This window comes from Cutaneotrichosporon oleaginosum (genome assembly GCF_008065305.1).
Source record: "Cutaneotrichosporon oleaginosum strain ATCC 20508 chromosome Unknown ATCC20508_contig01, whole genome shotgun sequence".
NCBI classification, from domain to species: Eukaryota; Fungi; Basidiomycota; class Tremellomycetes; order Trichosporonales; family Trichosporonaceae; genus Cutaneotrichosporon; species Cutaneotrichosporon oleaginosum.
In genome coordinates this window covers 3,082,124-3,104,075 of record NW_027072170.1, presented here as the reverse complement: position 1 = coordinate 3,104,075, position 21,952 = coordinate 3,082,124, and the positions used below count along the sequence as shown (strand labels likewise).

The 21,952-nt window shown below is 57.0% G+C and overlaps 5 protein-coding genes across 5 annotated transcripts; 3 read left to right on the top strand and 2 right to left on the bottom strand.

Annotated features, from left to right (window-relative positions):
- Positions 1 to 2,320: 2,320 nt before the first annotated feature.
- Positions 2,321 to 5,977, bottom strand: COLE_01250 (uncharacterized protein; the record flags this gene model as incomplete). The annotated part of the gene is made up of 8 exons (XM_018420624.2): positions 2,321 to 2,530; positions 2,636 to 4,346; positions 4,384 to 4,868; positions 4,900 to 5,092; positions 5,152 to 5,226; positions 5,262 to 5,468; positions 5,505 to 5,575; positions 5,615 to 5,977. The coding sequence occupies 8 exons, from the start codon at positions 5,975 to 5,977 to the stop codon at positions 2,321 to 2,323; spliced, it is 3,315 nt and encodes a 1,104-aa protein (XP_018283069.1).
- Positions 5,978 to 6,658: 681 nt separating this feature from the next.
- COLE_01249 (uncharacterized protein) lies at positions 6,659 to 9,114 on the top strand (the record flags this gene model as incomplete). Its single annotated transcript, XM_018427311.2, has 2 exons — positions 6,659 to 6,734; positions 6,767 to 9,114. 2 exons carry the CDS (start codon positions 6,659 to 6,661, stop codon positions 9,112 to 9,114), a joined length of 2,424 nt encoding a protein of 807 aa, XP_018283070.2.
- A 933-nt stretch (positions 9,115 to 10,047) lies between these two features.
- COLE_01248 (uncharacterized protein) lies at positions 10,048 to 11,231 on the bottom strand (the record flags this gene model as incomplete). Its single annotated transcript, XM_018421704.2, has 3 exons — positions 10,048 to 10,827; positions 10,861 to 11,028; positions 11,064 to 11,231. 3 exons carry the CDS (start codon positions 11,229 to 11,231, stop codon positions 10,048 to 10,050), a joined length of 1,116 nt encoding a protein of 371 aa, XP_018283071.1.
- A 680-nt stretch (positions 11,232 to 11,911) lies between these two features.
- Positions 11,912 to 13,432, top strand: COLE_01247 (uncharacterized protein; the record flags this gene model as incomplete). Its single annotated transcript, XM_018421072.2, has 3 exons — positions 11,912 to 12,280; positions 12,315 to 12,639; positions 12,672 to 13,432. The coding sequence occupies 3 exons, from the start codon at positions 11,912 to 11,914 to the stop codon at positions 13,430 to 13,432; spliced, it is 1,455 nt and encodes a 484-aa protein (XP_018283072.1).
- A 716-nt stretch (positions 13,433 to 14,148) lies between these two features.
- On the top strand, positions 14,149 to 16,313 carry COLE_01246 (uncharacterized protein; the record flags this gene model as incomplete). The annotated part of the gene is made up of 9 exons (XM_018426268.2): positions 14,149 to 14,284; positions 14,316 to 14,615; positions 14,648 to 14,732; positions 15,072 to 15,166; positions 15,203 to 15,348; positions 15,381 to 15,411; positions 15,464 to 15,577; positions 16,044 to 16,210; positions 16,242 to 16,313. The coding sequence occupies 9 exons, from the start codon at positions 14,149 to 14,151 to the stop codon at positions 16,311 to 16,313; spliced, it is 1,146 nt and encodes a 381-aa protein (XP_018283073.1).
- Positions 16,314 to 21,952: the final 5,639 nt, after the last annotated feature.

Genomic DNA, 21,952 nt, shown 5'->3' with positions numbered 1-21,952 from the left:
TGAGGTGGAGGGGAGACGCGCGGCCACCAAGACGAGGGGGAACTGATAGATGGAGGGGGGACGTGTGTGTGTGTGTGTGTGGGTGTGGATGTGGATGTGTGGATGTCGCAAAGAGAGCGCGCGCGTCTTTGGTGTGGTGGTGGAGGAAGTGGAGGTGGATTATGGGGGAGGGCGCGTTTGGATGTAGTCAAGGTCGAGGTCGAGGGTGGGGAGGGGGGCAAAGGCGAGGGCGAGGGCGAGATTGGAGATGATGATGATGATGATGATGATGATGATGATGATGTCGAGGAGATTGATGGAGATGGAGATGTGGATGGGGGTTTGTTGTTGAGAAGAGAGACGAGTGAGTGAGAGATGTGGGGTGAGGTGGATTGGGCCAAGGAAGGCAAAGAAGTGGCGGGAGGAAAGGTGACCGTGGAGGGAGCCTGTCGAGCTGTCTGTCGAGGATGGTGAGGGAGCCCTGAGCAGAACGCAGGGGATCAAAAGTGCAAGATGCACAAGTGGGTTGGAGGAAGAGATTGGCGGGAAGGTGGATGGATGGACGCGTTGCAGGAGCATTTGTCGCACTGACAGGGGAATCCTTTCCTTTCTCTCTCAGCTGTGCACCAGTCGTGTGGGGGGGGCGGCTGCGGGTGGGCCTGGCTTCTGGCTCAGAGGCCTTTGAAGGGGGGGGGGGCAGGAAAGCGCACGCCGAGGAGACAAGGGGCTGGGGGATTGCGCAGGGGCATCATAGATGTGCTGCGATGGAATCGACGGCAGCGACGCCCTGTGCTCCCTGAGACTCCCTGTCTAAGCCCGCTGAGCATCTGCCAGTCTGCCAGTCTGCAACCTGCAGCAATTCATCCTTCCCCGTGTGCTTCAGAACTGCCCTCCTCCCTCCCTCCTTTCTGCAATCCCCACGAGGCCACGATCCCTCAGCCCACAACTAAGCTCCTCCCCCATTAACTCTTTTCCTGTATGCATGTACTATCCTCCGCCCGCCGCGTACTCCTCTACCATCCTCGATCAACAGCTGGAACCCACCATGATTGATTTTAATCATCAGAACCCGACGCCCTCTTCTATGAATTGCAGGTTGCTTGTCTCCTCCATGGCCCCGGTGGCCGGTGGCCCGGTATGGGCTCGGTATGCCCCGGTAAGCTTCCCAACATGGTCAATTCACGAAAAACGCCACCGCCACGCCGCCACCCGCTCTCTCGGGCCTCTCGGGCCTCGCGGTCTCGCGGGTCTCGCGGCCTCGTTGCCTCGCGGGCTTCGGGACGCTCATCTCGTCCCAGCATTTCCCTCCGCTCTCATCTCCATCTCCCTCTCCTTCATCTCCACATCTCCACATCTCACTTCCTCGCCTTCACATGCTTCATCCGCCAGCCGCCAGACTGTCAATGCACGCGCACACGCGCGTTCCCTCACCCGCTCATAGCCACGCGTGCACGCGCCGATGCCTCGAGATGCACCGTGTGACGACAGATTTTCATTACTTTCCGCTCTGCCCCTCTCCCTCTCTCTCTCTCAGAGCTCACGCAGCGCACACAGCACGCAGCGAACACGTGCACGATTACAGCATCTGTGTGTCGCTGAAATCCATGCCGAGAGCGGCACGCCGCCTCGCCTGGATCGCCTGAGGCTAGCATGAAGCATGCAGCATGCAGCATGCAGCATGCAGCAGCAGGTCAAGGGGCACTCAATCAGCCGCGGGTCGAGCGGGAAGAGAGCAATCCGTGCCATCCCATCTACCGCATGCTGGCCAGCTGGCCACTCAACTCGGGCGCCCTGCTCGGGCCAGGAACCCGCTACATCCAATAAATCTAGCCTGATCTGGTAATTCTCTCCAAACCTCGTGTTTTCTTCACCATCAAAATTCAGAAAATACCTATGTACCCCCCATCATCCTGTGATTGAGGAGCCCTGCAGCCTGCATTAGCGACAGTACATTACGACGACATCAATTTACAGGCTGATTGTGTCCACAATCATGCTACCTACCCCTGGTTCCCTTCTCGTTCAAGCCTGTACAGTAGGCCTGTAACCCCGCCTAGTGGCCATTCATAATTACGTCGTGCACAGACTCGACGCGTCAGCCCCCCCGCCAGCCACCAAGATACCAAGACAAAAGTCCTGTTTCGTGTGCAAAGTCTCCTTGCGCATCATGTCTTTAAGACATACAACGCCCAGTGGCATCTGCACATTACAACAGTAGTCTCACCCCTCCCGCCCGCCGCCCTTCGGCGCCCGCGTCATACCACCGCCCATTCTCACAATCCCTTCCTTACCCCACAGCGCCCTCCGCAATGGTCGCAGTCACCCTCACTGTCACTCAAGACTATCTGCCCGCTCCACCCCCCAGCTTGAGCCGAAGTAACAGTTCCTGGAGCTCGGCGGAGCCCGGAGCAGCGTGTTGTGATTCCGCCCTATCGTCGCCCTCTCCATCCAGAAGAAGCTGAAGATCCGCTTCTTCATGCGTCTTCTCCGCCCGCCGATCAAGGGACTGCGTCGTACTCGTCCGCAGGGACAGCCGTTCCAAAGCGTGCAGCTGCCGCGTTAGTACGTGCCTCGCTTCATTCCACATATATGTGGGCAGCATGTCGAGTTCTTGCCGCGATCGTTCCGCACGAACGACTCCCAGTTAGCCACTCACGAAAACGGCCTTCTTGTCCATCCAGTCCTGTCGAATTGTCGACACGTGAAGCGCAGCGTCTTCAACAGTCATTGTCTTCCGCTCCACCTCAGCGACTGTTTTTGCCAGGTCGAGAATGAGAGAGAGTAGCGACATGAGGATCTTGAACGTGACTTGGTGCCCTGGCTTGTCACTGAGCAAACATGCACGAAGTATTCGGTTCAGGATGATGTTGTGGTACAGCACTAGCGAGTGCGCAGACTGCAGTTGCGACAGAGCGCCAAGTTGAGCCGTTCCCTCGTCCTCGGCGTCACCTACCGCCTCGTCAAGCTCAAAATCGAGGTCCTCATAGTCGTCGTCGTACTCAGCAGCTGGTGTCATTGGGCGCGAGTCGGTGCCCGTGGCCATAGCTGCCCGGCGGCGTAGCTTGTCCAGGCGGCGGCGCATCACATCCCAGTTCTGGCCGACAGCTGTGTCAAGCACGTACCGGCTCAACGTGGAGATGAACCAAGACATCTCGTAGCGGAGAAACAGGGCCATCTGTTCTGCCTCCGAGCCGACATGGAATGGGCCAAGCTGCGCTCGAGATGATGATCCGATCTGGGTCTTTGTGCGATTGTACTTGCTGTCCACACCCGTGTTGAGGGGCCCGCCAACTTGTGCAGCCGACGGACGGAGCACGGAGAAGTATAGCAGACGCAGTACCGCATCGGCACGTGAAAGCCGCAGCAAGAGGTTATGCACGCGCTGGTATTTCTCCATAATGCTTGCTGGAAGCAGATTGGCGATCACGGTCGGTGGTGAGTAGGCCAAGTAAAGGAAGTCGAGTGCTTCAATGGCTTGAGGATTGAGCCAGCGTGCTCGTCGCCCGCCCTCCGCCTCATCGGGACGAGAGTGGACGGCGAATGAAACCCGATCCTCGAGATTCTCCCAGACGGGACCTCGGTGGCACAAGTTGACAATCTCATCGTCAAGCAGTGCCGTACGAAGAGCATAGGTCAGCTCAGAGCCGCCTGGTGGCCACTTCCTGCGGTCACTTAGGCCGAGGCCGAGCCCCACGCCCCACTCGCCCTCCGGCATCGCGACGACGTCTCCATCGAGACCCAAGCGAGCGCGAGTGCGCGCGCGTCGTCCCAGTCCCAGCGCCTCTCCAACGCCAGCTTGGCCCTTGCCAAAGAGCGCGGAGCCGACTCGTTCAGCAAATCCGGCATCGCCGCCAAGCCAAAACGCCCTCAGCACATCAAGATGATCGAGGAAGTGGAGGTCGTCGATGTATAGGGAGACAAGGGAGCGAGAGATAAGTGCGGAATGGGCGAGTAAAGGGGCAAGAAGATGAGTGGAGATGTACAGCTCGAGCGTGGGCGAATCATGTGGGAGGAGTGGCTCGTTCGGATCAGAATGCCGATGCACGAACGCGTCGAGCTCGACGAGCGGGGCAGGCGCCCACAGTGAGGTCGCACTATTGCGTTCCATATGACCACCAGGAGGCAGATCGAACACGGCCCAGAAGTCATTGTCCTTATCCTTCCCTGCCTTGGTCTTGACCGGTGACGATGGGGCACTCGCGCCACGCGAGGAGGGAGGAGTTGGAGTATGTGCAGCACGCCGCCTCGAATTGAGACTGCCAAGCGATGATGCTGAGATCGTGCGCGTCCGAACGCCCGAAGCGCCGCGCCAGTGTTCAATCTCGCGCTGCACGCGGCGGACATGCGCGCGCACGTCATTGGGCTGTCTGTGGCAGATTAGTGAGATTTGTCAATACGTCTTACTCATTCACGCGCCCCCATCCCCAAGACGCACGGAGGGGCCAATCGGTCGAGCATAGCGGATGAAGCCCCTTCGATGCCTCCCGCAGCGCGCGCAAGCTGCGCCCCGCCTCGAACAGTGTGCGCCGGTCGTTGCGAGGAACAAACGCGGGCATGCGGCGTGCGGAGAAGGTGTAATCCCATCGCACATCTTGTCCATCGACGGGTGGCAGTGGTATACGAGTGATGCCGAGGTCAGCCCAAGGCTGCGCCTCGGGATCCTCACACTCCTCCGTGCGTGAATCGTTTGCAAGCCCAATCCACTGATGCAGAAGATCAATGAAGGGTTTTGATGCGTGCGAAAGAAGGTATGCTAGCGAGAGCACGACATATCCACGCTGCTGCTCGGCGCTGGCGGTCGAAAGATTCGCAACAAGATGTGCGTGTAAAAGGGAGAGGACTGAAGCGGGTCGTGCTGGCAGCCCGACGGGTTTGGCTGTGTTAATGGGCTGGAGTTAGTGGAGACGCGGATCGCCTCACCCAGCACATAACCTCGCACAGCGTGGTTGTCAACTCGCGAGTGCCCGCCAATGCCGTGCTGCGGCGTAGCCACGGAGCGCTGGGATCCTGTTTCCGAACCGCCGCCTCGACGCCGGCAGCGAGTCGGTCCTTGACGTAAGTCAAGATGGTGGAAAGAGTATAGAAGAGAGCGTGATGGGTGGGTGTGAGAGGTCTGCTGTCAGAGGGGCATGTTCAAGAAGGTAGGTGAGGGAAGGCAGGCAAGCGACTTACGTAGCCCTGTGTTCTGACACAATGATCTCGAGCCGTCGAACGGCGGTCCCAATCGCAAGAAACTCGTCCATCACACTGTCATAAGCTCGTCGGCGCCATGCATGACTGACGATACCGCGGTTCGTCGCTCAATACCAGATGGCCGTGCACCAGTGTCTGAGTACACAAACCCGCCACTTCGCGAAGACCAGCGCACGGTACCGCTGAGCGCTGTTCCTAGCGTGGCACGCATGAGAAGGTCAAGGACGGATCGGCCAGGAGATGGCGCCGCGGTTGTCGGAGGCCGGAGTTTGGGGAGGGCGAGGGGCGGCTCGGAGCTGGAATTAGCTTGCAGAAAGTTGACCAGAGCTCACGCGGTCAGCAGCGCCTCAAACGCTGGCGACTCTGAGAGAAAGTGTGCATGTTCCCTATCCCAAGCCAGTGGCTGGCATTAGCAGATGCCGCTCGTCATGTGTGCACGCACCTGTGTACGCGACGGACCTGCGACAGGATCGGCGGCGGCGCGCCATGTCTCCACGCCGCGCTTCAGCGCAGTAGATGACGTAGGACTATCTTCATCTTCTTCCGCCAGCGGGGCATCGTATACCCCCACATCAAGGGCGGGGAAAATTCCATCGCCGACGCTTAGGTCAAGCTCGTCAATAGCAGGCAGTGAGGGAAGAGAGGTTTCTTTGGGGATGGCCGGCTTGAGTAGGGAGAAAGCTGGGATAGATAATGCTTGTCGTCCGAGTGTGCCGAGGAGGCGCTCGGCGCCCGGCGCGTCCTCCTCGAGTGGGGGGAGCGTGAATGTCGACGTTGAAGTGGGGGCGAGGGGGAACAGCCCCATTGCAATGATATTACGCGGTATGCAAGTTGGCGAACAACAACAACACAGCCTGGCTGTGTCGAGTGGAGGTGCGGGATCAAATGAAAGTGGGGCATGGTGCGCAACGCCGCCGAGGTGGAATCTCTCTCCCTTCTGACCTTCACTCACTCTCTCCAGTTCCCCCCTGTCCCCCCCTTGCCTGAAGTGAATGGCATGAACCCACCGGTACTTCTACACTCACCTGTGATCAGGTGTTGACAAATGCGCTGGGCTAGCAAATCCTCAAGGGCACAGGTGGTCGGGAAGCATCTCGCTTTGCGCACTGGCAATCGCATCGGAGCAGCTGCGGCTGTCTCTGCGTGGAGGTGAAGAACGCACGTTACGACATTTTACATCCATTCCATTGCGCGGCGTCAAAGCAAGTGACCAGTGGAGTGCAGACTGGCGTCCAGGGGGTTCCTTCTGATTTCTGAGCTCCAACTCCTCCCTCGCATCACACATCTGGAGCTGCAATACTCACTCATCCCCCCATGTCGTGACTAACCTCAGCACCCCCAAATACCGCGTGGTCCAAGCGCGTGCAAGAAGGGAGGAGTTCCCAGTCCTGGTCCGAGCGGCGAGTGGGACATGCACCTCACATCACTTCTTCATCATGCAGATTTCACGCCTCACCTCATCTGACCCATCACCCATCAACCCAACATGGGAAGGCGCACCAGACGCCGAAATGGCGGCATCGCTGTGCAGCGTGCGCCCATGAACCTCCGCCTCTTGACCAGTGTGTAACTTTTCCGGCGGTGCTGACGATAGCGCGATATGGCGCTTCCTCCCAGCCACTGAATCTCAACGCGTCGGCACATCATCCCCGCCGCGAAAACTGGGATGACTGGGTAGCTGTCGACGATCGGCGAGATATAGGAACACTTGTGAGCGCGCTCAAAACGTGGTTCCCTTCTCTGGACAATGCGTTTTCCGACAGCGAGTGGGAGGACCTGGAGAGCCTTAGCAACAAACGCGCAAGCGTGGAGGAGAGCCGGCACGCGAACTCGAGCAAGGAGAGAGGCAAGGAGTGGGTCAAGGGAAAGGGCAAAGGAAAAGGCAAGGCGCGCGCAAGCGAGGATGAGGGTGAGCGTCGCCCGTCCACATCCTCCCTCCAATCTGTGCTCGAGGAAGATGAAAGCTCCATGTCAGGCGCGGACGCCGACGTCTCCGCTGAGGGCTCGTCTCATCTTCACTCATCATCCACGCTTTCAACAAGCAGCTTGTCGCTGAACGGATCGGGCAAGGAGAGATGGCAGTCTTCCTCCAGCGACTATGAGCGCTCGCCCGGGGCATCGTATCTCACCCCGCGATCGTATCCGACCATGAGTTTCAGCACGGAGAGGACGGAGCGCACTACTCAAGCCAGCTTCAGCTCACCCAATGCATCGTTCGCCACCCCGCGCCCCCCACTCACAAGCTTCAGCACTGACCGTGTATACACGCGCCCGAGCTTCGGTTCTCAAAGCACGGAGAAGGCGAGGGAGCGTCCCAGTATTGAGATTCTGCGCCCGGCTTTAGCCGCCCCCTCTACGCCTACACGCCAGCTGAGCTTTACGACGGAGGACTCGATCGAGTTCACGCCCATCGGGCGCCCACTGACCCTGTCGCCGTCGTACTCTCGCTCCCTAGCCCCCTCTCCTTACTCAGACTATGGCGAACACCCGAACTCATCGCCCCAACGCTCTCTCAACACAGCCGCAAGCTTCAGCACACAGCGTAGCACGGCATCGGCTAACAATGCGAGCATGGGTCTCGCGCTCCGGCTACAGCAGGTTAGCGCTGTGCCGACGCTCACGACGCTGCCGTCTCCCTCGGCCAACACATTCCAACGGCCCGCTAAGCCCGACATGCCCTCGTCGCCCGCCAGCTGTCCGATCATTCCTCCCATCGAGACACTTGCCGCAGATCCTGACATTTACATATTCCAACGCTCATTAACACGCAATCCCCCAAGTTCGCCGGACACCGCCCCAGGCTCAGCTTCTCATCACGTTTCGTACCTTGGCTACGCTACAAGCTCACATTCGCCTCTCCTCCCCTCTCACGCGCCGCCCACAGGTCTGGGCGCGTTACGTAGGTCGGGCAGCTTTGCACATCTTGACAAGAGACACAGTCTGCCTTCCAAGACGCAGCTGCATGATCTTGACACCCAGAGTCTGCAGCACTCGCGCTCGCTCCTCTCACTCCCATCCGTGCCGTCCGTGGCAGGTGTGGGACTATTTCTGAATGATATGGACGCTATCTCGCTCGGAGGGACGCACGAGGGGACGCACGAGGGGACGCACGAGGGGACGCACGAGGGGACGCACGAGGGGACGCACGAGGGGACGCACGAGGGGACGCACGAGGGGACGCACGAGGGGACGCACGAGGGGACGTACGACGGCCAGACGCGAATCCCCGTCAGCAGCGATGGGTACGGCGCAGGACGTCGCGAAGCCGGTTCGCATGGCTCCGTCATCACCTGGCCGCACACGCCGCTGTCTGCCACTCCCAAGACAAAAGTGCCTGCCCCTGTGCTTGCAAAGTCTGGCTCCGCGCCCAGGACTCTGGCGGAGGAGTATGCCGCCCCCGTTGCGCAACGCCCAGCCCACTTCCTAGACTCAACGGGGCAAACCGTCGGGCGCGTTGCACGCACCCTCCGCAGCATCCAAAGTCTTGGGGCTCTGCGCCCCGCCGCATCTCTGCAGTCGCTGCGAGCCAAATTTGCAAAGCGGCCAAGCGACAGTGCTCCACGCCCCCGCCTAACATCGAAGGAGAAGAAGCGCGCGGTGCTCCCGAGTCTGTCCGACCGCCCACTGCCTTCGACACCGAGCAGTTACCGGGGAGGCGTTCCCGGTTCACCCGCCCCTCGGCGCTCTTCCCTAATGCCCAGAGAGGGTATAGAGTCCTCCTCTCTCCGCTACAACAAGACCCCTGCTCAGGATCCAAGGAGCAAACCCCCTAAACCTTCTACGCGCCTCCGTCTCCGCCGGCCAAAGTCATATCTTTTGCGGTATGATGTTGCGACGACTGAGGCAGAGGAAAGTGAGCGGCAACTCCTCGAGCGTATTGAATTGCACGGGAGGCGACGCAAGAGTCGACTCAAGGCGTTAAACCTGCATGGGATGTTGTGAGTAGACCTGGGCGCGCCGCAGAGTTAAGCTAGAGAAGAGGACGGCTAAACAGGGCGCTGTGAGGATGAATGTGGGAACTCAAAACAAGAACAGCACAAAGTCGCTGCGCCAACGCTACTTGTCGCTTAGCTAGGACAGGCCGGCGTGGCGCCTCTGTCGAAGAGAGGTGCGAGGACGTTGATAGATCGGGTGCGAATGAGTTCGGTATTTCGGGGATGTACAAGTCCCATCACGATATCCAGATTAGACCTTTGTCGGCACAATTGACGGTGTGCCCCGAGTGCGTTGATGAAACCGTGTAGGCAGGAGACATGCTGATGTAGTGTGATTGTTAGTTTTTCCGGAAACAAAGAAGGCGAGACAATTAGCTTATTGAGAGTGGCAGTTCGCATTTGCTAGTCCCCTGTAAACATGGAGATTTAGTCACCACCACGGGTGCGAGACGTTGACGTCTATTTTGTCCCCTACACATCGCGATCCACATCCCGTCTACGCGTGAGCAGCATATAGACCCTCAACACCTCCTCTCGACCCGCCACCTTCAACCACCTCATACTCCTACTTCAACACCTCTACACTAACCTCCCACCATCTCACTCTCAGGTTCACTTTTGAAATGGACCCCAAGTCTGAGCGTCTCTGCCCTGGTGCTAACAACGGCCAGAACATTTTCAGTACGTCTTTCCTCGCACGCCTAACATCAGAGCCCTGTTCTGTCGTAGTTCCCGTGGACCCAAACGCTCCCGCCTACTGCCCGTATTGCCGGATCGAGTGGTAGCCTCCAGTACATCCCAATTGACACCTGCCACAAGGTTGCTCAAGTCACTTGCAAATATCTGAGTATCCCGGTTCGGATGCGTCTAGACTCGACTCTGCCTCGCACCGCTGGATCTCCATTATCATCACAGACCTCATGCATAATATATACAGCACCTACGATGCTTCATCCTCAATCTCCAAATCTCCAACCTTGAACGTCTTCCCTTGCCTCTTGTTGTATGACGGTGCGTCGTGGTAATTCTTGACCCGTGCGCGCACATACTCGAGCCCCGTGACCACCTTCTTCTCCCCTTCCTCCTTCTTTACCAATCCAAGGCGCTCCAGAAGCGGACTCTGCGCGGGGGCGATATCCACTTGATTACCTGGGCGCACAAAGTAGAAAAGACCCTGGCGGTAGAGGTGGGCCTGGTCCTCTGGCGGGCGAATAACACGGTGGACAGTGCTCTTCAGGTAACCTGCCGACCAGAACTGAAGCGTGTCGCCGACGTTGCAGATGATGCCGTTGTCTACGGGGGGAACGTACTTCCACTCGCCGCTGTCTGTCTTAATCTGCAAGCCCGCAATGTCTTGAGACCACAGCAGAGTGAGCGAGCCGAAGTCGGTGTGTGCGCGAGACCAGCAGCCGTCGACCTTGGCGTCGTCCTCCTTCGAGCGAGGGTGGTAGGTCATATACCGCAGGTGATCCTCGGATGCGTCCTCGTACTCGTGCCGCGAGGAGAAGTAGTCCTCGGGCAACTCAAGAATGAGGGCAAACAGGCGGAATACCTTGGAGCCGAGTGCAAGGGCTTTCCTTGAGAACGCCTCAATCTCGGCCTTGGCAACGTTCAGGTGCGGGTGGAATGGCTCTCCCTCGTTGGCGGGGATGAACTTCGGCACGTTGAGCGACTCCACATTGTCCAGCACCTCGGTGTCGTACACGGTCTTCTCAAATGGCTGTTGTCAGCGCAAATGATGCGGGGGGCGTACCGGCTTGTACCCGAAGTAGTTGCCCCGGCCAAAATCAACGCGATACTTCTCTAGCCCCTTCTCCTCAGGAGGAAGGTTGAAGAAGCTCTGCCCAATGTCATACTGCCGCTGCACTTCGTCTGGCGCGAAGCCTGTGTTGGTGAGGGCAAAGAAGCCCGTGGTGTGGACCTGAGGTCAACGGCGTCGCCGATATCTCCGCTTACTGCTTCACGCAGCTCCTCTGCGAGTGCCTCTTTGCCTCCCGGTTGGTCAAACCTGGAGATGTCGAGTACCTTAAGATTCGCCCATGGAAGGTCTGCAGTGGTCTTGGCTGGTCGTTGCCACTTGGGCAGGATGGGTGGAGTGGGGACGTTTTCGACAGCGACGGGCATGATGAGTTGGTGAGTCGCCATTAGTTGCGCAGCGCCAACATAAATACTATGTCAGTATGCCGAAGGTAGGCCCGGTGGACGGGGTGGACGGTGGACGCTGGATAGTGGAGGGGGTCGGTGGAGCAGTGGCGAGCACGCCTTCTGCTGTGATTACCTGTACTCTCACATCAGAAAGCTCTTAGCCACCCAACAGGCTCTACGGACATCGCAACGCCGTCATGCCGAGTCCGCATCCCTTGGCTTTTCCAACATATCTCGGCGTCGGCCGAGCCCCGCCTCGTCCAGCATGCAGTGAAGATGTGTCGGCAAACGGACCTTTCGACCCGCGGCATCGGTGTTGCCCGGTAGTGACACACCATAATGGTATGCGATGTCGCCATTGATAGCGATGGAGTTGAGGGGCGGACTCAGATTAGGAGATTAAAAGTGCGCCACCATGCGATGGACAAATAAGGTTGTCGGAAACTAATGACGTTAGATTGGCATTCCTCTTGGCGGCTCCCACTCTGTGAATTCGCGCCTCTTCTCTGATCGCAACGTTTTTGGAACGAGCTTGCGTTCGTCTGTAACGTGCTTTGGGCCGCGCATACTGTCAAAAGAGTGCCTGGATGTTGCAGAATATAATGCAGGGACGGCGAGAAGAGGAGGTTTCCCACACAAGAGATCAAAATCAGTCAGCCATGTCCGACTCAAAATTGTCACCAGCACTCTCTGTCCGATCCGCGAATGAGTCGGCCTCAGTCGAGACCAAGGTCGACGCTGCGGTACTCCAACGTGCGCACCGCAAGCTCGACAAGCGTCTTCTCATCTGGTACTCGTTTGTGTACCTCATCATGCGCATCCACGTGGGCAACATCAGCAACACGGCAATCATGAACCTTGAGGAGAAGACCGACATCAAGCGCCAACTGGGTAATCTTACCCCGCAACAGTGGGCTTGGGCACTCTCCATCTTCTACTATCCATACATGTTCTTCGAGCCTGTATCCACGCTTGCGCTCAAGGCCTTCACCCCACGCAAGTGGATGAGCCGGATCATGCTCACATGGGTGCGTGTCAGCAGTGTGGCAGTGCTGACGGCAGGGTATTATTTCCATGTGTCAGGGTGCCACCCAAAACTACGCAGGCCTCCTGGCCTGCCGCTTCTTCCTAGGCCTCGCCGAGGCCGGCTTCTACCCCGGAGTACTCTACCACCTGTCGTTCTGGTACTCGCCTGACAAGATGCCAGTTCGCATCGCCTTCTTCTATGCGTGCGGCATGTTCTCAGGAACAATCAGTGGCCTCCTCGCATACGCCATCAGCTTCATGAACGGTGTTAGCGGTCTCGCAGGCTGGAGGTGGATGTTCATCCTTGAGGGTATTCCCGCCATTCTCTGCGCAGTCGTGACCTTCTTCTGGCTCCCGAACTGTGAGTCTTTGCCCAGGCTTAGCTAATAGCAGACCCCGAAACCGCGACGTTCCTGGACGAAGAAGAAAAGAATGCCATCGTCTCCCACCTTTCTGACGATGCACCAACGATGGACGCGAAGTTCTCCGTGGCGCAGATCAAGGGCCTTGTCACCGACCCCTCCTTTGTGCCCTTCCTTCTGATCTGGATCACCCATGGCATCGGTGGCTGGGGCATCTCCTTCGTTTTGCCATCCGTGATCTACGACCTCGGCATGACTACCACCGCCATTGCGCAGGTGATGACGATGCCGCCATACACGCTTGTCTTCGTCATCTTGCTCTCTCTGTCGCTTTTGGTGCAGAAACGTATCATCAACGCATGGACGGCCGGCATCGCCCTCGAGTCTGTTCAAATCATCTGCTTCATCCTCCTCGTGACAATCAAGAATCCAGTCGGCAAGTACATCCTCGTTACAGTCGCCACCGCCGCCGGGCAAAGCTTCTTCCCAATCATTTGGCCTGAACGTATTCGTGCGACGAAGGGCACAACCGCTGCTGGACTCGCTATCGGCACAACTAACGCAGCGTGTCAGCTCATGGGTATTGTTGGCCCCCAGATCTACAACCTAAAGTTTGGGCCGACGTACCGCGTGTCGTACTGCGTTTCGATTGGTCTTCTTTCCGGGACGATCGCGTCCCTTCTCCTCACCTGGTACGCTGTAGCACGATCCGACCGCCGGGCGCGGAATGCGACGAGCGCGGACGAGGAGAAGGAGGCGATTGGGTCCGCAGTGGAGAATGAGAAGGCTTAGTTGGACTTGGAACTTTTTGGGTGTTATGATAGATGCAATCGTACTTCAGAGTTGGTGATGTATCGGGCCGCCATTGACCAAGACCGACCAAAAGGATCAGAACTTCGTCACTCGGACTTTTTGAAAGACTGCAGCTCGTAAGCAGTTGCACGACCTCAGTATGTCTCGAGCAGATTGACTTGAAGGCCACTTACACCATGGGGTAACCACCAGCCTCGGTACTGCCACTATAGGTTGATGGTGCTGCTCCCTGCCGGTACAGCACATGGGTTGTCTCGGGCTATTGCAGCCGCGCTATCCATCCTGACATTGTGGGTATTCCGCATGAACTTCCTACAACTTTCACTATTCATGCAGTCGGGGGCTTCCACGGAGGTGTACGAAATGCTCGAGCAAAACAATCAAAGGCAAGATCATGCGCCCGACACTAGCTCGCGGCTGGACACTGCGCCGGAGGAGGAGGAGCTGCTCGAGCATGACGTGGGTCATTACGCGTCCACATCGAGGCCCGGCCCACAACTTTTACCAAGGCGCTCCTCGGCAAGAACTGTCGCGCATGAAGCTGTCGAGAAGAAGCTGAATGACCGGAGCAGTGCAGCGAGCCCAGATAATGACTGGTGAGCACTCCTTGTTGCCAAGTAGCTGAGTTCAGTACAGCTCGGTTTTTGTCAGGCGGTTTCTACCCCGTCGCTGAACTGGAGCCACTGCAGCCACCCATGCGCCGACTGATGAGCAAGAGGATACATAAGGAAATCACTAGCTTGCCCTGGTTCTGCTTCCCCTCGCGCAACCCGGCAACGCCGTGGGTGCGCGATGGCCGGCAGCCCAATGAGTGGCTGAAACTGTTTTTTGGTGAGATATTCCGCGTCAGTGTTGACGAAAGACCTTGCGGTCGCAGCGGTGCTGTCCGTGTTTGCCACCTCACACGACCTGAACACCCCCGCCGAGATCCCGGACTTCCTCGCATACTTTACTATCATTCAGTGGATGTGGACCAGTCAGCTGCACTACGACGGGCGCTACGAAATGGACGACAGAGTACACCGGCTCCTGAAGGGAGTGCATGTTCTGCTATTTGTGTTTATTGAAGCCGCCAGTGGCAAGTGGAACCTTGCCAAGATCGTTAAGCCCCGCTATATTCCGGGAGGCCTGCGCGATAACCCTGCAGAGCGGGTGGCGCACGGTAAGATTATGCAAAGCGACACTAACGATTAGTCCAAGCGCATAACAGCTTCCTCACGGTTGCAAGGGCAGTGGTTGTGCAACGCGTAATCCTTGCTGGGCAGTACGCTCTGGGTATGTGAGCTTGGTTACTTTGTTAACGGTAGCCAGCTTCCTTGCACGCCGGGCGAGGCGACCGACCCATGGCCTCCGCTGGCAGGTGGGGAGCCACATTCTAGATGCCGCTATAGTGCTGGCCGCGATTGTGATACCCGCCCACTCCAATGCGATGTCCTTGGCAAATGGCAAAGATCGGCGTGCTCTTCGGAGACATTTTTGTCAGCATCCGCGGCCTCCATTCTGGTCGTCACTTTAGGCTGGATTGATGATGCCGATGGTGGCATCATCGCCGATCGTTACGGGACGCTCACGCTGGTGATCACGTGGGTGGTTAAACTTGGTGCCAGCTAACAGACAGTGGGGAGGGCGTGAATCATCTCGCGCTCTTCTTCCAGCGGTCGCTCAGCGCATGGGATCAGGTGACTGCGGCCTTGTTTGGCCAGGTCCTCGTTGGTGAGGTGTCCTTCCTGAGCTCGGTCCTAACCGCAGCTATTGGAATTCTCTACTGCCTTTGGGGCTTCCTCTTCTCCTTCTTGCGCATGGCGGACAACGTTGACCCGGCGCGCACCGCCATATGGGAGTATCTGCACTGGTTGCTGCACTTCGGCATCTTCCTCCTGTACGCGGTGATCACTGTAAGCGGACTTATGCGCACCTCTTACGCTAGAACATGTCCGGCATTTCCGTCTGGAATCATGGTATGGATCGTGTGGCAACGCTTATGTACAAATGGAACCTTGAACCTTGCAGTCGCGTCCCTCACGCAGTTGGATGACGCAATCGACGTTGACGCATTGCTTGATTCGGACGCGACGCAGAAGCTCTCGACGCTCCTCTCCCGCCTCGACCTCGACCCGGACTTTCGTACCTCACACGATCCATTTTGAATGTTTCCGAGTCCAATCAACGCAACATCCTGACCCAGATCTGGCAGTATGCCGGACAAACATACCAGAAGTCAGCGCAGGTATGTTGTGAGCTGTATCTAATTGACCTTAGTCTGCGCTCATGACCATCCCTGACTCAGCCAAGGCGACATACGTCAACCTGACGTCCATCGCGCTCAGCGATGTGACCCCTCCCGCAAACAACACGGCATACTTTTATGCGACCAAGTATCGCCATCAACTACTTTCCGAAGCGTACAGGGGGTCATTGTGGCTGTATCCAGTCGCAGGCAGTATACTCATCCTGTGTGCTTGTCAATCACTCATCCGATACCATTTCGTCGGGCCGATGCATTGGATCAACCATGGCATCACATTGGGTATGGGGTCCGGCTTGGGGCTGCTCGGCTTCCTTAACATAGGATCGTCTACCCTACCAACAGACTACGAGATTTGGAAAACAGCGTTCTTCGCAATGGCACTGGATGACCTCGAGCTTGACAATCTCATGGAACCAGACGATCTCAAGCCCGTGTATAATCTTGTCTCCGTGGACTGGGCCGTTGCCATCGTGTTCTTGGCATATCTTCTTACGACACTCCTGACATCAGTGAGTGGCATAAGCTCTGAGCTGACAGAAGGCTAGCATGTCGTGGTCGGACTGGCGAACCAGGAAACGAAAAATGCAGCTAAAGTCGAGATCTGGCGTTTAGACCCTGTATAACACCGCCATCATACCGCTGCAAGAGCTCCTGACGATAACGCGATTGTCAAAATGGTCAGGAGCGCTGGCAGCTGCGAGTTTGCACAGTCTAAGACAAACCGACAACAAAACGATGTCGACCTGATTCGAACAGGCGCTCCCGAAGGAAATTGATATGTAGAACAGCTCACTGGGTTCTAGTCAATCGCGTTAACCACTCCGCCACGACACCCTTGACGAAAAAACTGGGCAGAACACATGGGTGTTGGAAGTCCTCAAGAACGTCTTTGGCTGAAAGAAAGTGGATTCAAAGTTCGGGAGCTTACGACGCCACCGCGGAGTATCATTCTCCGAAGGAGCCACGTGTTTTTGGGTTTTCGTATCATCTCTCCAGTTTAGTGGCACTCCCCGTTCCAAGGAGGGGAAGTCTATAATGACCCTATCCTCCGGTCCGTCCTAGTCGTGCTTTACGTGACTGTTGTGCGGCCCACTTCATTGGCAGGGTTAGCTGGGTTCTGTGAGAGTGGAGCGACATCGATCCTCCTATTTCATAGCATTTTGTTAAATCTGAAGCAGCCAATTCTGTGTATCGCCAATAATCATTAGCGGCTAGCGGGGGATGTCCCATGCTGACCCGAGTCGTCCCGATTCATCTTTCCAGGTCGCTCCGAACCTCATAACCTGAAGGCGTTCCCTCGCTCTAAACGATCTATGCCGGGGGCAACCGGCCACAGGGGGGCGAAGCGTTAGATGTATTCGCCCGTGCCAGTAGAAGCGGAAACTAACGCAACAGTCGCGGAGAGCATCGCCCGTGTGATGATGACGTACTTGCAAAAAGCTTGGGGCGCAGGTGGCGAATTTCGGAAGCATGCATCCCGTGGCCGTGATCGTGGCCGCGTCAGCACCTCGACAATGTGCATACCCCACAACCTGTCCAGCTGGGGCACCGAGGAATGTGCTGTCATGTGAGTGACACCTCACTCTGAACTCTGGGAGGCCAAGCTGTACAAGCCGGCCGAGCCGGGTGTGGCCTGCTACCGGGGGTGAGATCGGTGGTGGCGCTCGTGACGTGACTGACTCCTAACGTGCCCCTTTGCGAATACGACCACCTCCTCGCCGCCTAACACGCAGACTTCGGGCCGAGCGGTCGGCGTCATGCCATTCCTACTTTGGGGTACAGAGTGTGTGTAACCAGCGGCCGATCACAGTTGTGGTGCCGGCAATGAGTCACGACCGTCGTGCTGTAGCGCTGCACCAAGCGGCCGTGCTGGAAGCAGAGCGCTTCTTGGGCGCACGGAGTCGGGGTTCTGCCCGCTTCGAGTTGATGGGGTTTGGAACACCTGGACATGCCGGTCGGGTGGACACCGCCTCACCACGACTTAAAATGGAACGAGGTCCGAGTGACGCCCGTCGGATCCCCTCACAACTCTCACCACCACTTCTCCACCCACCATCATGAAGATCGTATACTGCGGTGGGAGCGTGGTCGGCGTTAATCGCGGGAGTATGTCGCCCAGCGGCGACAGTCACGCTGACCGCAGACGCCTGTTGGCCCCATACGCGCCACGACGGCCAGATCGTTTGCCGCTTCTGTGGACAGACGGTGGAGCGTAAGACGTGACTTGGAGCGAAGGTCACCCCAAGTGCGATAGCGTGGATGAAACAATATGAGGTCGGGGCGAATGCAATTACTGCACCCGTGTCCTGTCAGTCGTCCGCTGTCTGGTGGGGGAAGATCGCTGCCCTCCCCCGCCGCGAGGAAGCGATGCCGCACCGCTCCACGACCATCAGCCACAAAGGAATAAAACGTGGTGCCGTGATGCCTCCGCGGCGTTGTCGGCCAGCGGCGAGGGCAGAGCAACATTCCGAATCGGCGGCTGCAGCGCACGGACAAGGGCACGCCATCGGTGCGCTCTGCCCTCAAAGCTCCGCGAGGTGATCTGTGTAGGCTTAGGACCTGCCAGTTGCGGTACACATCTGCATTACCACTTCAAGTTGGGTGCGCTGACTGCCTTGCACCTCACGCCCCACATGTGACGGCGCGAAGGGGTGGCTGCCGCCACCACACTGCTCGACGACTCGACCTCCTTTATGTGATGCCTTCCGCACATCGTGTGCCAAGCTCCGTAACGATCTTGCACGAGTCCCAACGCATACATAAGGAAGTCAGGCGTCCAGCCTTGTCCACCCATCTACACCTCTTAACCAACACTCTCAACCAACCACCCCCTGCTTACTCCGCATTCCCTTCCCTTCAATCCAACATGAAGCTCGTTCAGCCCACACCACTTCTTCACAACAGCTCGTGCAGCGGCAACCTCGTGGGAGACAACCGCGGGTGTGAGTACATACGGACGAGTGATGGGTGGCAATTGAGTCGATTGGTGGAGGTGGTCGGACAACGGACGCAAGCTGATTTCAGTCGAGTGCGTTCCCACCATGTACAACGGCCATTGGGTGTGTCTGTACTGCAGCCGCCGCTTCTAAAAGCCCCTGTACTGGCTTTCCTTGCAGACAACGTAGATACATTGTAGAGCACGCCCACCTATGCATTGTACGATCATGACGAAAACGGAAGCAGTCCCCAAGTCAAAGGCCTCGTGGCGTGTGGCGGCGGTGTGGCTGTGCCTGACGTTTGAAGTCCGTCAAACCACGAAACCCATCACTCCCAGCAATCAGGTCTGCTTCAGCTTTGCGGCAAGTGATCAGTAAAGTCTCATTGAACGACAAGTGATCTGTACAGTCTTCACAAAAGCTATAGGCCGGGACGACATGCACTGGATGTGATGCGCGATGGCAGTGAACTCGACAACGGAAAGTGAAAACGGTGTCAAGCTGCCACCTCCTGATGCATGCAAGCGCTGCTGCAACAATATATGCGGACATCACAATGCAACTTGAAATCAGTCGTTCAGAAACTCTGAGAGCACAGCTGCTCATCAGCCGAGCTCTCAGCAGTATTTCATGTGCGTGGATGAGCTGGACGCTAAGCAGCCTCCTACATCCTCAAGCCCTCCAACATCTCTCCACTGCCACCCCGCCTCCCCACCGCCACAACATCTCACATCGCTATGAAGTGCACCAACACGCTCTCGCTCCACCGGTTCACTTCGACCGTGGTTCCTATCCAGTCGTACAGCACCGCCTGCCCCGGCGATTCGCTCGGCCGGAACCGCGGCAGTACGTCACTCCGCAGAAGATTGCTGACACCAGTGCCCTGCCAGCCGATGTACATGTACTACGCGTGGTGCTGCATGGCCTGTGGACGTATACTTCCGTCCCCCTAAATACGTTTGTCGTTATGACATGTTTCGGAAAGCCTACGCTCGTAGCCATATGAATTGTGCAATGAATGGCAACCCAGAAAACTAGTGCTAGCCTGGAGATGAAGTGCGGAATGGTCATGCTATTGAGTTCGTCTTCATGCCCTGCCTTCCGCTCGTTTGGTGTGTTGTACGTGTGAAACAGGACCAATGCATGCGTTATTTCAGTGAATGAGTATTGTAAATTGAGGTCTAGAAAGTTGTGCCTGGCAAACAGCAAAACGTTCTGCACGCTGGCGTGTCCTCAATGCAGGAGCGTTCTCTGCGCTGAGGCATCACATGCAAGTCTGGACGAGAAGGGGAGGTGTCGCGTATTCTGAATAAATAAATGGACGCCGTCCCGAGAGGCGACCAGATACAGTACCGAAGACATATACAGTTCGCTGTGGCGGCTGCGTGCATGAGCCCTCCTGTCGATGTCATTCGTCGTCACGACGATGAGTGCTCAAACAATGGTATGGCGAGGCAAACATGCCAACGCGACAATTGAGAAGCAGAGACGGTAACATACCGACCTGAGCACTATATGACAACTGGGAGTGATGACTACATATACAACATGAGAATGAGACAACCGACGTTGGATCGGGGAGACCAGAGACTTGCGTAGCGCGGCGCTACGAGGGACCCAGGTACTTGCGGCAGAAGAAGCAGACGTATACACCCCGTTCATCGCGGATAGCAAAGCACCATCCTGGGGTTAGTTATCATCAAAGTGGATAGCAGTGAGTATCTTCACCGGTAGCGTTGTCGCCATTGGCGTCGCCTGCGCAGTTGAGGACGGATGTAGTCATGCTTCTTTAGTGAATGGATGGATGGATGAACGAGGGATGGATCGACTGATATTTAGATTAGGTAGGTTTGTAGGTGATGAGAAGAATGCGACGTCAAGATTGTGGATGGGAAGGTTTATGTATGTATACGTGGCTGGTAGAGGAATGGCGAGTTTTGTGAATTGTTGCGATGTATGGCAGTGGGAACAATAGTTGTGTGGGTGGCGAATGTTGTGAATTAAAAATCATTAGTAGTACATTGGACAGTTATTTATTCGCAGCACGAGGGCGTTGGTTATTAGTCATGTGCGTCATTCGAGTTGTGGGTATTCGGCATCGCGGCGCGACTGATTAGCTTAGCTTCCGCACAGTGAGGCGAGGCGCGGGTATGCCACTTTACTTAGTGCATCAGTCGTCAGGTTACTGTCGTCAGCGGTAACACACTCAATACCGATCCATCGTAAGACAATGGGGATACTCACCTAACCACAGGTGATATCTTGCGTAGTGAGAGGCTCTACGTTCCCAAGACCACTGCCGCAACACCCGGAGCCAAAATGGAGTGTGCGAGCTGGAGAGGGCGTGTGGGCACAGAGTCGAGTGCGCATTGTTGGTGCGGTCGAACCACCGATCCACCAAACAAGCCCACGAAGCCCACTTACGCAGCGTTCTCATGGACAGTCACGTGATATTGCTGTCATGGCGCACATCCACCGCTTGCATTCGCTGTGTTGCCGCTGCCATCCTGTTAATCAATAATAATGGGATGTTAGTAGACGTTTGAAGGATGGGCACCCAAACACTGCCCGTCTCGCTGCATTGTACCGATGCGTCTGATCTCAACGCTGCGTGGCTAGCTTGCGCCGTGAGCCGGCTGTGGCGAAGAAGCAGCAATGTCTGATGATGTAGGGGTAAACGGAATCAAAGGTGTGATGTCCGGTCGACATATCTCCACACGATCTCGCAAACTGACATTGTTTGGCCGGAGCGGACCAAGCTGATGGATGGCATGGGCCAGTGACGTGGAGCCCTGGGCACGATTTGTGAAGGAGGGCTGCAGCGAACGGATCTGCTGAGGGTGATCCGGTGGATGGGTCGACGCATTTTCAGCAAGTGAATAGGTCGACCGTGGCACGTAGAGTGAGGTCCCTCTGGAACGTCACATGGGGCGGGGGTGGGGAGATAGAAGCGCACGGGGTTTCCAGAAGTGGTGGGGAAGAAGGCGAGGGCTGCGGCCAACACGAGGGGCGGGGGCGAGTGGCGTCCGTCCACATCCTCCCCCCTGCGCCTCTCGAGCTCTCAACCCACTGTGCGGCTGATCAGCTGCGAGCTTACCGGCGTAGTGGCACCCAAGAGTAGGGGCCAGGTAGGTCACGGTCCATGGAGTTCAGTTATTTTGATCTGTTTGTTGGCCTGTTGGTCAAAGCGGTTAGGTTGTTGTTGACATTGTGGTGGAAGTGGAGGATGGAAACGCATCATCTTGATGATCCAGCGGAAGCCTGTGCCTGGTTCTGGAATGGGTTGACGTGATCAGATTTGCCACCGCCTCCACC